The sequence below is a fragment of the Schistosoma haematobium genome, chromosome 1, assembly GCF_000699445.3.
Source record: "Schistosoma haematobium chromosome 1, whole genome shotgun sequence".
NCBI classification, from domain to species: Eukaryota; Metazoa; Platyhelminthes; class Trematoda; order Strigeidida; family Schistosomatidae; genus Schistosoma; species Schistosoma haematobium.
In genome coordinates, this window is record NC_067196.1 from 79,217,858 (window position 1) to 79,235,592 (window position 17,735).

At 37.4% G+C, this 17,735-nt stretch overlaps 1 protein-coding gene across 3 annotated transcripts; it reads right to left on the bottom strand.

Moving 5' to 3' along the window:
* Nucleotides 1-879: 879 nt before the first annotated feature.
* On the bottom strand, nt 880-17,258 carry CDC73_1 (accessory factor associated with RNA polymerase II). Of its 3 annotated transcripts, XM_051209780.1 has the most exons (9): nt 17,094-17,258; nt 16,949-17,054; nt 16,742-16,907; nt 15,208-15,491; nt 14,716-15,111; nt 13,190-13,718; nt 12,316-12,452; nt 6,460-6,697; nt 3,281-5,313 (listed from the first exon to the last, which is right to left on the bottom strand). In XM_051209780.1, exons 1-9 carry the CDS (start codon nt 17,222-17,224, stop codon nt 5,138-5,140), a joined length of 2,163 nt encoding a protein of 720 aa, XP_051075244.1. In that variant the 5' UTR covers nt 17,225-17,258; the 3' UTR covers nt 3,281-5,137. The 3 variants fall into 3 exon arrangements, with proteins under 3 accessions (XP_051075243.1, XP_051075244.1, XP_051075245.1); XM_051209781.1 differs by having other exon boundaries at nt 5,040-5,313; nt 16,742-17,054; XM_051209779.1 differs by lacking the exons at nt 3,281-5,313; nt 12,316-12,452; nt 13,190-13,718; ... (3 more) ...; nt 16,949-17,054; nt 17,094-17,258 and adding exons at nt 880-1,022; nt 1,962-2,097 and having other exon boundaries at nt 6,460-8,572.
* Between the last annotated feature and the right edge of the window lie 477 nt (nt 17,259-17,735).

The window sequence follows — 17,735 nt, forward strand, 5'->3', positions numbered from 1 at the left end:
ATCATGATTAATAATAATAATTACGGTAATCGAGTACCGATTATGAACCATACTTTTTTGTAATAAGTCGAAAAATGTAGTTTAAATATAAGGGATAACTAAAGGAAATCGCTGTGTATCTACGCATTCCCAATCAATTTGTAAAATGTAAGTGACACTGGTAAAAGTGTACTGTGCTGACAAAAAATCGGATTTAAGATAACAAGTCTTCTCGCGAGATTCACAACAGAAAGGTCGATAGATTTCTTTGTATTAAGAGTTAAGTAAAAATTGCCCATATCTAGTTCTGAAGATCATTAAAACTGATAAGCACTTCTGTCATGCAACCATACAATGAATGTGATATTCTATGTAATGTAAATTACAAGAAACACTTAGTCGTGTTGCGGACAGCCTGAGAACGTTAATTACCCAATGAGCGTGCACGATATGATTCAGAGCACCATCAAATGTATCAGTGTTCTTTAAAATAAAATCCAAACTTCCTTGATTACTAGTTCTTTACGGCAACCATTTTTGTTGCTATTATATATATACTCCACTTTTTCTTCTTTCATTTAATCTAACTAGCTATCTGTTTAAGTGGTGACGAAATTGGAGCTGGAGAAAGTGGCTACATAATAGATGTCGATAATAATGACCAATCCTTATTGGAATTGTTCAGTAAACAACCATATCGTCTTATTCTATTGATTGGATGTATTATATTTATTATACTGTTAATTATATTCATCGTAGCTCATTTTATAACAGCACGTCGCCGTCGTCATCGTGGAAACAATCAAATGTATTCTTGTTGTTGTAAACAACATTATCATGAATCGAACAAACGAACAAAAGAAATTGTAACATCTGTTACCAAAAAGCGTAAGGCTAGACAAATGGCTTCTTTAACTAATCATCACAATTATTATCATGATCAATATTTTAATAGTCCAACAATATTGGAAAGAAATAAAGTAGAATATAGTGAAAGCGAAGGTGAGGACGATGATGATGATCCACAAGCAGAACAGATTTCACTAAAATGTAAACGTATTAAAGACAATAATATAAATATAGGATATATTGATAAAAAGATTAATGATATTGAACTAACTGAGGATTGTATTACTACTGTTAGTAATGGTGGTAGTAATCATTTCTATGTTCCATCTTATAAATCATCGAATTGTTCAAATGGTAAATTACATAGTGGACGTGTATATCGATTAAGTATAGATGATTTAGTAGACACACCGCCGACCAGCATCACTGCCACAACAACACCAACATGTACATTGAATACTTCAAATACACATAATCATGTACGTTACAGCCAGTTGAGTAGTACTGTACTACCTAACGATGATGGTGATGATATTGACAATGATGGGAACAGTAATAATAACACTGATCCAGATACAAATAGTAATAGTGTAACTGAATCATGTGCAGTAGAAGAAGATAACAGCTGATTAATACAATTAATTATTGACGCCTAGTCGTTATTTATTATTGATTTATATTTTTTATTATCATTATTATTACTGTATTCTCCTCAAAAATGAAAATTCCATCCATTCCTGTTACCTTTCATTTAAAAAAGACCTTGTTTTTGTCCAATTAAAATGTGCTTTCTTCCTGTATGTTCCTCTTTCTTACCATACTCAATTGCACAAGTCATTATAAGATCTCAAAATTTTTTTTAAAAATAATGATAACTGGGCACACTATTGCCTGTTCTTACAAATGCGCATACACAATTCTTCAGTTGAATTTTTTAATACATTGTATTGTTAGTATTACAATTACCACAACTACTAATAATAGTAGTGAGAGATGATGACAATGAATTATTTTTATGCTGCTAATTTTTACTTCCCTTCTTTTTTTTATACATTTTACTGGAAACAAAATAAATTATATCAAGGCCTTATCTAGAAAGAAATAAAAACAGTTAATTAATACGTTTCACTTACATGGATTCACGTATTGTTCCTATTATAGTTTGAATTTTTTTTCCTCGTTTCATTTTATTTGTATGTATGTAGAAATTTTCTGTACAGTGAGCAATGAGCATAACTGTATTTGTATTTGGCCATACTTTCTCTTTCTCTGTATCATATTCAAAAAATGAGCATAAATTTAGTAATAATTTTAGGGGAACAAGCTGTGATGTTATGTACACTGTTTTATGTTCTTTAATTATATTCACTATCCTATTTTTTTTTTCAATTTTCCAGTCATTATTTCAAACTATACTGCTGTTTTACTCTTCATCAACATCGCATACATTTGTTTTCTTTTTAATTTAAAGTATGTATACATGTGTAGGTAAATCATACCATTTTTAAACAAAATTAGATAATACTCTTTGTTCGTATGTTATTTACAATTTGTCAGCTTAATACATTCGTTATTTGTTCATTGTCTTCCGTATTGTTCTTTTCTATTTGTTTTTCCATAAGATTGACGTATGTACTGATTGCTTTCATTTATTGTAATTTTTAATATGATTATAATAAATCTTATCACTGCTGCCTCCTGTTGCCACACTGTATCACTATTATTACTACTACAAATAGTAGTAGTAGTATTGTTGAATTGTTTGTCTTTATTTCAGTTTACACCTAATATTTTTATTTTGTATTTTTTACCTATTTTCTTTTTTTCTAATTGTGTTAACTTTTAACTGTGAAAAGTCGAAGTCTCTTGTTCGTACCACTGTTAATTGTGCCTTATAAATATGAAACGATGCTGCTCATTAAAAAATGAGCATCCATTGTGTAAAAAAAACTTATTACATCTTGTTGAATTCTTGCACTTTTAACTCGTACTGATGCTGATTGTTAATTTTATTGATGATAGCCCTACTACTTACTTACTTACGCCTGCTACTCCCAATGGAGCATAGGCCGCTGACCAGCCCTACTACTACCACCTAACAATACTAGTCGTTTTTTAAAAAAATACCTGTCTTTCTTTTTTCAATATTAATCGCGACTATAGCGTGGTTTTCGGATTTTTTTGTTCGATCTCGTCGTTACCCTCATATTTACCGTTATATTCTGTGATGTCAAGTAGTGTAAGTCAAAGCAAGAGAGAAAAAAACTGGATGTGAACTACAGCTTTGCTGTACGCAGAACTAAGTGACAGTATTGCTGACTCGTTAAGGTGGTATGTGGATTTTCTCAAGATTTTCAAACGTGAAACTAACGAATTTGCTGGGTATTCTAATGAAGGTTCGTTGATGGAATTCGATAAATTGTCAGTTGATTAGTCTCATTTTAATTTTTGGTTAAACTATTGCCTTGACCGATAGTTGGATATGACAAATTCTGTTTTAGGATGTTGAAATTCAACTGTGAAACAAAACTGCTTCGTTTGATGATTCTTGGTTGTCCATCCCAATTGACACTTAAAAACATACCTACTCAGTTGTCAATGCCATAATCCTGATAATAGATCCTGTGATTGCATTCTCACTGATTAGTGTCTAGTTCTCGAGATTAGTCATTATACATACAAGTGTTCATTTAACAATCTATCCAAGGTTATTAGGATTACGATTAGCTGACAAAATCATGTCTCAAGCAATGGTAACTAAACTGACGTGCCATAAAACATATTTTTTCAGTGTTATCACTACTACACATGTTCTCAAATAATTTAGTAGTAGTATTTTGCTAATACTTAGTTTGGACTTGTAATTCAGAACAAAATCATATTATTCAGCGATAAATAGTAATATAACACACTTGACTACAGAATATATAGATATTACAAAGACAGCTTTTAGTAGGTTAATAAGTCCAAGTTTATAAAGCAAACCAATTGTATGTGACTTTTGTAAGTAACATCTAACAATCCTTTTCACCAGAGCAGTAGTCTGGTCGATGGCAGTTTAATAATTTTGATTGTAGGAGTCATTACGAGTCCTACTTAGCTAAATGGTGGCTTTTCACACTACATACGCACTACTTAACTTTCTTTACTGACTACACAAACGGCTGGTAGGAAAATCCCATCATTTATTTTGCTACTTGGAAATTCTTCATATATGACTCACCATCGCTCATTGAGCTAAGTCGATGAACGTTCTATTTTCACCAGCTTATCACGAAAAATAAATACAGAAACATGTTCTTATCAGTTTCATAGAAAAATTTTGCGTTTTCAAGGTACAAAAGACATACTTTACTCAGGAAAGCTGGTCGTTAGCTCATTAGGTCCTGTTTGAGTATTCTATGTGCCATCACACTGTAACATGATATGAATATTTGAAGCCGAAGCGTTTTCCTTAGTTTAACAGACCTACACTACCAATAATCATTTAAAAGGTGCTAATAATCTCAACGTAGAATATAGAGATAAATCAAGCTTACACAAACCTAATGTTGGTTTTGCGCTTTGGAGAGTAGCTGTAGGCCATTAGTCTTCTCGAAGTGTTTTGTATAGGAATCCTCAGCTGTAAACAGAAATGCTGGAGAAACTCTTCTCTAACAGAATAATCTAGTGCTGTTATGCCTATTGTCAAGCAATACAATGTTAGTCTGCAGTAACGTGACTGTTGTAGTGTATGATAAGTTAAAACACCATCGAAATAATCACGGCCTGAAGGAAACGTAGTAACTTATAAATTAGCTGCTTGTTGGGCCCAGTTAATGCACATAACGAGACGACAACAACTGGTAAAACAGACCCGTACCACGACGATTCTTACGTACATTCAGTGAGATCATAGTGATGGAACAATCAATTTGTTAGTTTTGAACAATAACTATTTATATTTTGAAGGGACTTGTAGTTAGTTTCAAGTTACAGAAATGACCAATTTAAAAAATCAAAGCATTCAAACACTTTTTTTCCGACAATACGAATGATGCTCAAATGGAACCAGTGACCTAACATACTTTTTAACTATTGTTCACATAATCGATTTCCAACCACTATTCTTACAACCATACATTAGACGGAGCTTGCAAGTGTACGCTATTGAGAAAATTGTCTTTTTTTTCGAGGAAATACCGACATAAAGCGTGCAGTTAAAAAAATCGTTTGTTAACATCACTATGCACAATTTATTTTACAATTCAAATCAAAAATAAAACAAATGAATTTCTTTTGTACAAAAGGGTAATTTTCATTTATTTTCCTAAGACCGTAAAAATGGCTTATTTCTGGCAATATGCTTATCTAATTGGTCCCAAATTTGTTGGAAATTTGCCTTGTCTAGATGTCTCCTTTGATCCAGATCAATAACACGTACATTCCATTTGGCTACATTTGGATCCAATGGCATATTAGTGTACTTCAAATGAAAACCCTTGACTTTAGAAAACAGGAAAAAACATTACAGGAATCAATCAACACTCGACTGTAAAACTTGTAATAGTAGTAGTAGTGTGGCGAAAGGGACACGTGATTACTTTAGGATTGGATCCCTGATTCAAGATTTTATACAATCGGAGATGTCCAATTTAGTTCGGTAATAGTAAGCAACATGATACTCTAACAACTAATAAAGCAAAAAGTATAACAGGTTCCTGTAACAAATCACTACGATACGTCTGTGCGCTTAGAGAATAATTTCTAACTCCGATTTCACTATCAGTGAACGAGACTGTATCCTACTCTCTTTTTTCTTGCCCACTAACTAGAAACAAAAGTCCAAGCTTCTCTAGAGCTATCACCGATAGGAAATCCCAGATTAGTACAAATATGAATTTATTCCATTACATATAGACTTTAATCAATGATGAAATTGACAAACTGAACAGTTACTACATAGAATTAATACAGTTGGATATCAAAGTCAAATGAATAAAAACCATGTTTAACACCAATATATACTTAATTTCTTCCTAGTAAAAATTGTATTTATGGACTGAGCATCGTTAACACACTATTGGTCATTGAAGCTGTGTTAGATTCCAGTACTGTTGGAAACTAAAGGGCAAGGATATTTCATAATATGATAAAAGTATGAGGAGAGAATGTAAAAGGCATAAATGTAGTGTAAATAGCTTATTTGTACAGTAACAAATGTTTACTTAAGTGAATAATTTGAATATTGAAGAAATATGGGATATTAAGAACTTTCTGATCTGTAACATTTAGTTCACAGTTAACTTGTAGCAAGTATACGGACAGAATGAAACAAAAATTGATGACCCGACAGTTAATTACTATAGTGCAAAGCGAGATCGAATCTCAAATAGATTATGTAAGAATCAGTAGACCACGGAATCAATCTAAAGGGGTTCATGCTGAAAGTTTCAATAGTTAGGCAGCTAAGCTTAGTAATCATAGGGAAAAAACTTACAATGAAATAGAGGACGTTTAATACTTGACACAGTAAACCGCTCATTACCTTTTATTTTAATGATACGACAAGTTAAATCAGTATAAGAGCTCCTGTAAAAATGAATGAAGCTACCAATGCAAATTTAGACAGATCAACATTAAAATTCTTACTTTGAGAAAAAATTACTGCTGGATCGGAGCTGATTGGCCAACCTTTAAATTGCCAAGCTTGACCTTGGACAAAAACAGCTACAACACGATTCCATTCATCTAAGAGTAATTTGTTTGGTTGATCAACCACACGATAAGGCACTGTTCGACCATCAGATTTATGACGCTGAATAAGTATCTCGTTTTCTCGACGCATACCGGATGCTTGTTTCTCTTGGGATTTAATGAACCGTAAATCCTGAGAAAAAAGATTAAATATAAAATTATAATTGTTACCGGGAAATCACCAGTTAATCGCACTACCTCGATAATAAAAATACCAATTAAATGTATACGAGTAAAAAAGATTTCAGCAGGTACATATACTTTGGTACACCTTTCAGTAACACACAAAACCTCACTGGTAGACGAAACCAAATACCATCTTCAGATCAAAGACAATGAATCCAGTTTGAAATCTTCTTGTAGTGTTTCAGAACTTGTCGAATATTGAGTATTTGATCGATACATCAAGACCCAGGGTAGGATTCAGTCTAGTTACCCCAGGTTTGCTATATATGCAAAGTTGTTTAGTCAAAACCATACTTAATAGAGCCAGACTGTATGTCAAGTGGCAAAAACAGGAATAAACAGTATATATCGAAGTTTCTTGCAAAACTGGATATAAAAACAAATTTATTTATATTAAGTACAAAAATACGATTACAGGGAGCCTGGAAGACACAACTTTAAGGAAAAATGTCTTCATCCATTTTGAATTCAAGGGTGAGATTTTAGGCAGGATCGAAAAAGGATTAAGCAGAGCTAAAGAAAAGTTTTCTTGAAACCCAACTATTCCCGGTGTATAACGCCAGATCTTTCTTAAACCAGTCAAAAGTGAATTAATACCCTTTTGAAGTCACCTTCAAAAGTATTTACGAATTTATATGTACTTATGGAAGTAATTACCGAAAGAAGGACATCTAAAAGGTTTACCGAACATATTTCTCGTAAGTTATCTGAAAGGAAGTAAAGTATTCACAAGTGCAATCACTAAACATTTAATGGATAGTGGATACAACATGGATATCACAAAAGTGTTTGAAATAATTAACAAGCAGCAAACACCAATTTTATTCCGCTTAGCGAAGGCCAATGCTATCGAGCACTTTCGACCTGACCATTGTATATAGAAGTGTGGTAGACTTCTCATTGCTATGATAAAATAGTTGTATTATTTTCAGTCAGTAACAACGTAGAACTTCGTACGTACGTACATCAGTTCGAGTTGCCACACCACATTAGCACAGAGATGCAGTTGTCGATTCAAATCCCGTAGTGGTAGAGGTAGTAAAAGTATAAGCAGTAATCGGAGACATTAGGGTTTGAAGATGTTATTTAAGGAGTACAATACAGTGAAATAAATTTGGAAAGAGGAAAAAAGGGACATGAAGAATTCAGAAGATTAGAATTTGGGAGAACACAAAGAGTGGATCCACCTGCACCATTGCAAACGATTTTGAGCCATGTCATTCAGGGTCTCTAACCATCGGTTGCTATCATCTCGCGGTCCCCAACCAGGTAGTCTACACCTACCAACATGACTCAGTTCACTTGTCAGTGACTTCATGGATTTGTGCCATGTTTTGGTCTGGCCGCCTCTAGTTTTCTTCCAACCTACTCCTATACCAGAAAACATCGCATGTCGAGGTAGTCGGTGGTCGGGTATACGTAACACATATCCCAGCCATCTCAACTGGTGAAATTTCACTACTTCATCAATTGATTTGCCATCCTTACCTAGTACCCGTCTCCTAACAATTGTGTTACCTACTCGATGGTCCCATGATATACGAGCAATGTTTCGAAGACATCTATGATCGAATACTAGTAACCTACGAATATCCTCTACTCTTACCGGTCACGTTTCACTGCCATAAAGTAGGACAGAACGAACTGCTGAGCAGTAAACACGTCCTTTGGTTGATAGACGGATATCTCGCCTACGCCATAAATGACGCAAGTTGGCAAAAGCTAGTCGAGCCTTCTGTATCCGTGCTGAGATTTCGTCACACACTAAACCACAAGGGCTGATGAGACTTCCAAGATAAGTGAAGCGGTCGACACACTCAACTACTTCACTCCCTATCACTAGTTCGGGTGTCGATGTAACCCAATCCTGAAGCAACATTTTGCATTTCGAGGGAGAGAATCGCATCCCGAACATGCTTGCATTGTTGCTTAGAGTGGTCAGGAGACTCTGCATTTTGTCAGCGTCTTCACCAAATAAAACTATGTCATCTGCATATTCTAAGTCAACAAGTGAACCTCCTGGTAGAAGTTCAACCCCTGGAAATTTAGATGAAGTGAGTGTTATCTCTAAAAGTACGTCGACCACAAAGTTGAACAAGAATGGGGAGAGGGGACAGCCCTGACGAACACCACTTGAGGTAATCAATTCTGATCACAGTTCGCCATAAGCTCTCACTCTACCAGTTGTGTTCGAGTAGAGAGCCTTCATAAGGTTAATGTACTTCTTTGGTACTCCTTTCAGTGACAAACACTGCCATAGAACCTCACGATCAACAGAGTCGAATGCCGCCTTAAGGTCGAGAAATACTACGGTTGTGGGGCGTCTGAATGTGTGTCTGTGTTCTAGAACCTGACGTAGTGTGAATATCTGATCTATACAACCACGTCCAGGTCGAAAACCGGCCTGGTTTTCTCTAATCTGCTCTTCACGAGCTTTGATTAGGCGTCGAAGTATTATTGAAGCTAATATTTTAGACACTATATTAGTCAAACTGATTCCTCTGTGATTGTCACAAGAGGACTTTCGTCCTTTCTTATAGACTGGCATAATCAGTGATTGAGACCAGTCAGATGGGATTACGTACAGTTCCCAAATTCTACCTAAGACCTCGGTTAATCTCATTGCTAATACTGGACCACCATCCTTAAAAATCTCAGGAGTAAGCCTGTCAGGGCCTGCTGCTCTCCCTCGTTTCAGATTTCCTATGGCTTTTTCAACTTCGTAAAGGGACAGAGGACCTACATTAACTTGCCATTTAGGTTGACTAGAGATCGTGGGAAGCCGAAGTGTGGCTGAAGGCCAGTTGAACTGATCCCTAAAGTGTTCTGCCCATCGATCCAATCTCCTGGATTGAGAATGAATAATATGTCCATCATTCTCTGAGATTGTTTCGTTAACGGTCGGGTTCCTAATTCCGGTTTCCTTAACGAGTCTGAACAATTGTCTGCTATTACCTATTGCCGCTGCCTTTTCCATCTCTCTTGCTTTCGCTACCCACCACTGTTCGCGATCATTGCGTAGACTTCTTGTCAGCTTGCGCTTAAGCTGACTCCGCTCCTCATTATGTTCAGAGCCGGGTGGAATGAGTTTCCGAGCATCTATCAGTGAGATAGATGCTGCTGAGATCCAGTGTTGCTCCCTAACCTTCTGGTTTACCGTACTAGCAGATATCACTGCTGTTTCCACAGCTTTTCGGATATCATTCCATGCTGCCTCGGGGTGGGCATCATATACATGGCTGCCTAACTGTTTTACTAGTTGTTCCTGAAATATACTCTTAGCTTGACTATCATTAAGTAGGCCCCTAAGAGGTTTCCTTGCAGCGTCTTTCCTACGTCCAGTAAGACGCAAGCAAATATGCGCTCGCACTAGAGCATGATCTGAATCTAAGCATGTGCTCCAGAATGAGCGACAGTCTTCTATCGGGCCCCTCCATCGGTGGCTGATAGCGATGTGATCTATTAGGGTCCAACGTTGGGACGAATTAGGGGGTCTCCATGTTAAAAGATGTTTTTCCTTATGCTTAAAGTTAGTATTTGCAAGGAACAGGCGGTTATCTGAGCATAGCTGCAACAGACGGTCGCCATTATCTGTTCTTTGAGCCACGACACCATAAGATCCACCTAGGTGTCTTTCCCCATCGCTTAGTTTACCTACTTGAGCATTAAAGTCACCGGCCACTATTACTACATCCGAGCGCTTGGCTTTTCGGAGAAGGTCCGAAAGCTTTCTGTAAAACTCATCTTTTACATCATCTGAGCTGCAGTCAGTGGGAGAATAGGCAGAGACGACGAAGAGGCAACGACTAGTGTCCCTATCTTTCCGGATTCTTACTGTTCCGTTCAGTCCGACAGAGCACAAACGACTGTCTACTGGGATCCACTCTAAGAGAGCTAGTTCTGCCCTAGGACTCAGTGCTATACCTACGCCGGCGAGGCCACGGGAAGCAGAATCAGGGCTTCCAGATACACGAAGTGTGAATCGAGTCGGTTCTTTATTTTGGCATGGTGAGGTCAAATGAATGACGCTACTTGGATCCTGTATGCGCGTTTCGGAGACGCAGCACACATCGATGGCGCGAGATTCTAAAGTCCTAGCTAAGGAAGCCTGCTGTCCTATTTGGCACAGTGTTCGTACGTTGAAAGCTCCTACGTGTAGTTTAGAGCGTGGTTTCAGGAGACCAGGAATAGCGTTCCACGTACTCGAATCGTTTGCCCTAGCGGTGCGAGGTGATAAAGAGACGTGAGGAGGGTTGGTCATGGAGATAAGAGAGGTATTAGGAGGTGTAGGAAGGATTTGAATGTGACCAACTTGGTCTCGTGTGTTGTTACGGGTATGAGGGCTGATGTCACTTCCCGGCTGCCCACACCGTGGAAGGGTATTTCTTGAGGAACCTGAAAAGGAAATTGGATTAGTGTTGGTCTTAACGACCTGGGAGCGTGACCGCAGAGCCCAAGGGACAACTGCTTGAGGCCGGTCGCGCACGGCCTTTCTGTGGAAGGTTTTTGACGTGTTAGCTCCGTTCTTCAAAGGGCCTTACCGCCGGAGACGGGAATCCGTGAGGTAAGGTGAGGTGTGACATTTTTAGGGTCGACCTTTTCTAACCCCACCCCTCGTTGTGGGAAGGCAGCATCGCTGGAGATGCTGGTTGTCCGAGGGAAACACCTTACTGCTGTCACACCCCTCTACAGTCAGCAGTACGACTTCGCCCTCAGACCTTGAGTTGCTGCTTTTAGTCTTGCCGTTCACCAATCGACCTGCCTGGCATGGTAGAACCTACAGAAACATATGTTCCAGCCAATATAGCTCGGTTGGGTCATCACGATAGGCAAGCCCGACCACCGCGTCAAGGTAGCAGCTCCATTGACACTCACTTATGATGTAAACTTGAAGTTTATATCAAATAGGCACTTTGGTTATCACCCATTAATCAACAATTTGTTTTTATTATCGTTTTTGTTATCGGTTATAATTTCACCCTTATCTTTTTATGATTTTATCTTCAACACATAAATACTAACTAATCTTAACTATTATGTTGAATATGTTGTTTTCTTCTATCTCATGTCGTTTCGAACAAAACGTCATTGATTACGATACGTAATAGAATGCTTTTATCATAATATTACCAATGCAAACTCAGGGAGTTTGCAACTGGTGAGAAGCCTTAAAATAGAATGAATACCTGTTATTCTGTAAATCTTGTTTTCCTCGCTTTATATATATAACTGGCAATTAAGGTTTGTGGTGTTTTGGATATAATTGAAATACAATGCAGATAACAACCTTAAATTAAATGTTTTTAAGCTTGATATCCGTCAGATTGACTGCTTCATGAGTTTTATGTTTTAGTCTTGTGTTGGCTATAGGAAGAATAGAAAAATAAGTAACGTGACAAACACATTATACTAATTTTTAAGTGATGAACTAGTCTTATTTGAAAATCTTGGTGGACTGTCTATGTTTGCTTCATTAGTTTGAAATTCAGATTGATTGAAATATCTACTACAAACAGTAATAATTTATCTGATTTGTGATGAAAACATTGGAAAATGTGTACTAACCTCTAAAATATCCCTAGCATTATACATTGTAATCAAACTGGTTGGTGCTGCAGGAATAATGATAATTGGGATACGAGATGATCTCATTTTCGTTCTAGCAGAAAGGCGTGCATCAGCGGTGGAACGTAAGCCACGATCTGTAAAAATTGAATGTGCATATATATTAATATATATGATCAATAAATACAGTTGGATAACACTGTACAGTCGAACTACTAACGGAAAAAATAGCTGCTCAAAAGCTAAGGTAAGTTAATTCAACAGCTATAGTTGGCTCCCATGTAAAAAAAGATTGTGGAGGTTAATAATTTTAACCACAAAACATCAGAAGAACACAACCATTTCTGTTTGAACTACCTAGTATACAGTGAATTATTCTCATAAACTTTGAATGCATAATATTTGAAGGATATTTATTTAAGTGAAATTTTTTGGTCCTAGGAAAAAAGAAAGGACTAACTTTGGTTACAAAATCATTTGAATTTCACTGAAATTTTATTGAGATCACGAACCAATTTACGTTAGACAACCCACTAAAAACCTGGAAGCAATGAACTGTCGTTTTGCCCGAGCATAGGACTCCTTGGTGATGTGCACCCTCGGCCCCGCAGCTAAAAACAGTAGACAGAACCTTAAGTTTCCCGTGCGAACACCTAATCTCTAGATCACTGGGATTAGCGAGAAAGATAAGGTAATTTTAGAATAACAGTCTTTCATGATACTTGGAATTCGGATTAGTATAAAAGTTTCCGACCCTCCATTAGGTGAAACGGAGGTTATATTAAGCTTCAAGTCCACACATCCAAATTGATTGAGAAAAAACGAAATGGTAGATATTATATAAAACTACTTCTCTTTCCAGATATATACTTACATGGATCAGGAGTCGTACTGGGTGTCAAGGGGATGCCAGAACTGATACCGCGAGGGTCTCTAAGTGGTTGCGGTTCATAAGGAATACTCGGAGTTTCATTTCCCATTGATCTAGAAATAGTTCCTGGAGTACAGACAGCGTTTGCACTAGCAACAGAATTGTCTTGACTAGATTTAGGTGTACCAACAGAAACCATTGATGCCAAAGCCTTTCCATGATATGTACCCATAGTATCAATACGAAAACCAGCAGTCTCCTCACGACCACCAGCAAAACGCTCTTGATCATATCTTGAATAATGCATCTGTGAGTGATGTTGAGCAGTGGAGTTGGAGACCGACATATGTTGCCCAGTACTTAGTGCCATAGATGATCCAGTGTTCGTATAATTTGTGGTGCCATTAGGTTTAGAATAGTAAGTCCCAACAGCCAATGGTTGGGGAAAAAGAGCTGGTTGAGCATTAGTAGAAATAAAACCAAACTTTCCAACAGCTTTTGCATCGGGAGCAGCATGAGAGTCTTCTTTTAACTATAATTATAAGAAATATAAAAGTGAGATGAGACACCTAAAAAATGAAAAGTAATTTAAGCGAGTGAAGATAAATAAGGAGTCATTGGATGTTGTGTCGCAAAATACTTAAGCTGTATAGGCAGTACCTTAACATGGTTAAGTTTGACAACCTTTGCCTTTCTTCTAACCTACTACTGCACCAGTAAATATCATCCATCGGGAAGGGTGGTATGTGGGTAGACGTAATACATATCTCAACCATCTCAGTTGAAGAACATTCACTACCTCAACAGACTTACCATCTTTACTTAGTACCTTATGCCTAACGGCAACATCATTCACCCGGTGAGCCCAAAATATATGAACAATGTTTTGAAAACACTTACGGTCAAATACTAGTAACCAACTAATATCTTTACCTTTAAGGGCTTTGTTTCACAGCAATTGTATGAGATAGAGACTATAGCTGCTACGAAGGATACCTCACCTACGTCAAAAGTGACAAACGTTGCCTTTCGCCAACTTATGTTTTCTGAAGTGCGAATGAACCCAGATTGACTAACAACAACTAGTTCAATCTGCACTACGCCTGGATAACTCATAAATGCGTTGTGATCAATACAATCAAAACTGCCCGATCATTTGAGCACTTGGTTCTGTATCCAGTCCCTACGTAAATTTCCAATCCATCAATATATGATTGGATATACTCTAGAAGATGAAATACAACTATTATTATTATTATTAATGGCTTTATTCAATATTATCTTTTTGATACAATATAGAACTTAAAACCATCATACTACTAACAAATTTGTTCTAATTCTCTTTTTTAATACCCTAATTAAAAATTGCTGGTATACTCGCCACTTTTATCGCATCATATTATTTCTACATTATATTAAACAACGTAAACCAATAATGAATAAACTGAAAAGTGCAAATACTCCATCGAACGCGAATTTGCCACAAATATTGATACAAAACGTCGTACTTTAGTTGAAAGATAACTCACAATTACATTCCGCAAAATCCCCAAAACGATGTTTTCGTAGAATGTTTTGCCTTGACTTTGCAAAACTGAAACACGAGTCCGCCAACGACGCTCACGAGCTACAATTGCGCGTACTGGTGCTTCATCCGCCATAAGTGAAGCTCTGAGTAAAGTGCTACCGGAATATAACTGACCATGAGTACTATCGTCAATACGGATAATGGACTGAGATTCACCTCCGGGTACAATACTATGAAGGCCAACCCGAGAATCTCGAGCATCCAAGGATGACAGAGTTGATAAACCGACATCCCCTTCCTGACCAGAATAATTCGTTACAGCAACTTCCATTGCTTGGTCTGTATCACCTGTCTTGATTCTTTGTTGTTGAATTGCACGAAATTTAGCCCGCCAAGACTGGAATAAGAGAATTATATGATATTATATAAATATACATATATATACCAACCACAGGATATACGGTAATTAAAACCTCACAAACAAACATTTTACCTGAATTTTGTCTAATGGGACGGCTTCGGGTAATGTGCTTGATTTAACTTGGTCAGGTTGAATAAAACTGGAGGAACGGTTGCCGAAAGAACTCTCCAGTTTAGCAGCTAAGTCACGTTTATCACGCGCTATCGCCTCATCATCAAGTACCGCGGATTTCAGTCGAGCTTGTGACTCTCTACCTAATACACTTTCGTCCAGACCATCAACGTTGTTTGCGAGTCGCATCCGTTTGGAATCAGCATCGATACTGAAACCGTCTGGACCCAGTAAATCACTTGCATCTAGAGTTTTAAAAGAGAGCAATATTCCAGTTCAAGTAATAAGTAGTTACACAAACAAACCATAAGCACTCCAGTCACATGAATAAGGCTCAAACACTAGGCTAAACAATAACAGGAATAGTCGAAACTTAACAATTATTGAAACTGTAATTCATGATTGAAAAAATTAACATTCATCCAATCATTTATCTTTCTCCCACATCTCGAAAACTTTGTTTGACATTCTTAATTCGGCTCCCACTCGTTTTCTTATCTTTCTTTTACCTTTTACTTATGTTGACAGTTACTCATTTCATATGTCAGTCATAAACTTGGTGTTTTTTGTCAGTCTTACTATAAGCTGACGATGTCAAGATATGGAGAACGATACGATGTAAGGGTGATAGCTTAGAACTCCAAAATGACCTGAAGAAATTATCTGAATGGTCTCAAACCTGGCAGTTGCCGAGAAATACTTCAAAGTGTGTCGTGATGCATATCGGTCATCAAGGTACAGATACATACACAATGAATAACACTGAGCTACATGTCGTCCAGACATATAATGACTTGGGAGTCATCGTTAGCCAAGACCTAAAGACTACTGCACACCGCCGTGCAATAGCCGCCAAAGGTTTTAGAACCTTATTGTAAGTACGTAGGGTTCTTAGTCATGTCGACGCTAAGACGTTTTTGAATTTGTATACAGTTTTCTTGTCTCGAAAACAGAGAATTAACGAGGACACTCCAAAAAAGTTCACAAGCCCAGAACAAATTACTTGTCAGCTGACTATCGACTTTCCCATCGAATCATCAACGAGTGGAACTCATTACCTCAGCACGTGGTTGAGGCTCCATCCGTCGACTCTTTCAAAAGAAAGTTGGGTCAACTGAGAGACCACCATTGCCAGGACTAACACAGGCCATCAAGCCTCCCGTCCTTCCCAAACTGAAACTAAAGTCGTTTTCCACATTGCAACTAGTTACTGACTTTAGCGTAGAACGTTGGCTGAGCTAGCGGTCCTGATTTTATGAAACATTGTAGTTAATTCAGTAGACTGAAGTATGAAACTATCGTTGTTTTTATGTGACTCAAAACCTGTTATATTAACTTTTGGGTGGTTCCTTCATACATACATACCTCAAAAACCTTCCAAAACTATCAGCGAACCAAAGGATTGAAACCCTAACAGTAGCAGACAGAAACGGATAGATTTTTATACATTTACTTTTCTTGGTTATTCAGGAAAAATAAATCGAACACAACTCACCTCTTCGGATATGCATATGACTATCGACATGCTTGGCTACAGCCCGACGTAAAGAGATATCTACTGGTGCAGCTCTATCAATATTTGGTGCAGTAGTCGTTTCACCCTTCAGGTAAGCTAAAAGATCACGTCGATCTGGAAGTCGTACGACTGGAAGGCCAGCACTCTGGAAACAATTATTACCGCCCAAACGGGAAAACTTCTTACTGCTGCTTGTCGCACATACTGAGTATGGGGCAAATCAATATGCTTTAGTAGATGCACAACACAATCCAACGTATAATAGTCTTTTGGAGTACCTTCCTTTCCCGACCTGCAACCAATGACTTGAACATAAAACACTCCCAGTTACCCCCATACTAGGAAGTTCGTTTTAGTAGTCTTAGGCCAAGCAAAGTCTCCAAATATGACTTCACTTTGTGTTTCAACAATAGGCTTCCCACTGAGATGATATTCTCGCAAGAGTGACAGGACATCTGCCATTATGCAAACCGTAGCGTGTTACTCGAAACCTGAGGGGGACTATTCAATACTCAATCTAGTTTATTTCGGCTGAGGTTTCATCAAATCCAAGATTAAAATTTCATATCACTATAATAGTAGACAGTAAGATTCAAACGCTCATGAGTCAATATGCTTCGTTTATTATACTGTTTGATTAACTTGATGTTAATAGGCATAGTATAGTAGGGAGGCTATATTTCGCAAATTAACTTGGAAACCGGTCTTTTTTCCACTTTACAAGAGTGCATGTCCTATTGGCCACAAATATCTCTGATAGCCAGCTTATCCAAGAAAATAATAATGTTAGGCCCATTACGGGTAAAGTACGTAGTTGGAGTTCTTAAGGAGGTATCAATGCAGTTCACGAGGCTCGCACTCATATATGATGTTCCCTGAGTTACTCATACATGAGAAAAAAAATAAAAGGTATAGAAATACGTTTAGTTAGAATGAGTAGTGGGTTTCGAGGCCCAGGGTGCTTCTGTTGTTC

What these genes read in the sequence shown, in the direction of transcription:
- CDC73_1 (XM_051209780.1), bottom strand. Translation starts at nt 17,224, where the DNA reads ATGGCAGATGTCCTGTCACTCTTGCGAGAATATCATCTCAGTGGGAAG. An exon ending in TCCCATTAGACAAAATTCAG is followed by an intron (nt 15,112 to 15,207) that starts GTAAAATGTTTG and finishes CTCTTATTCCAG; the next exon opens with TCTTGGCGGGCTAAATTTCG. An exon ending in ATGCTAGGGATATTTTAGAG is followed by an intron (nt 6,698 to 12,315) that starts GTTAGTACACAT and finishes CTTTTTTCTCAG; the next exon opens with GATTTACGGTTCATTAAATC.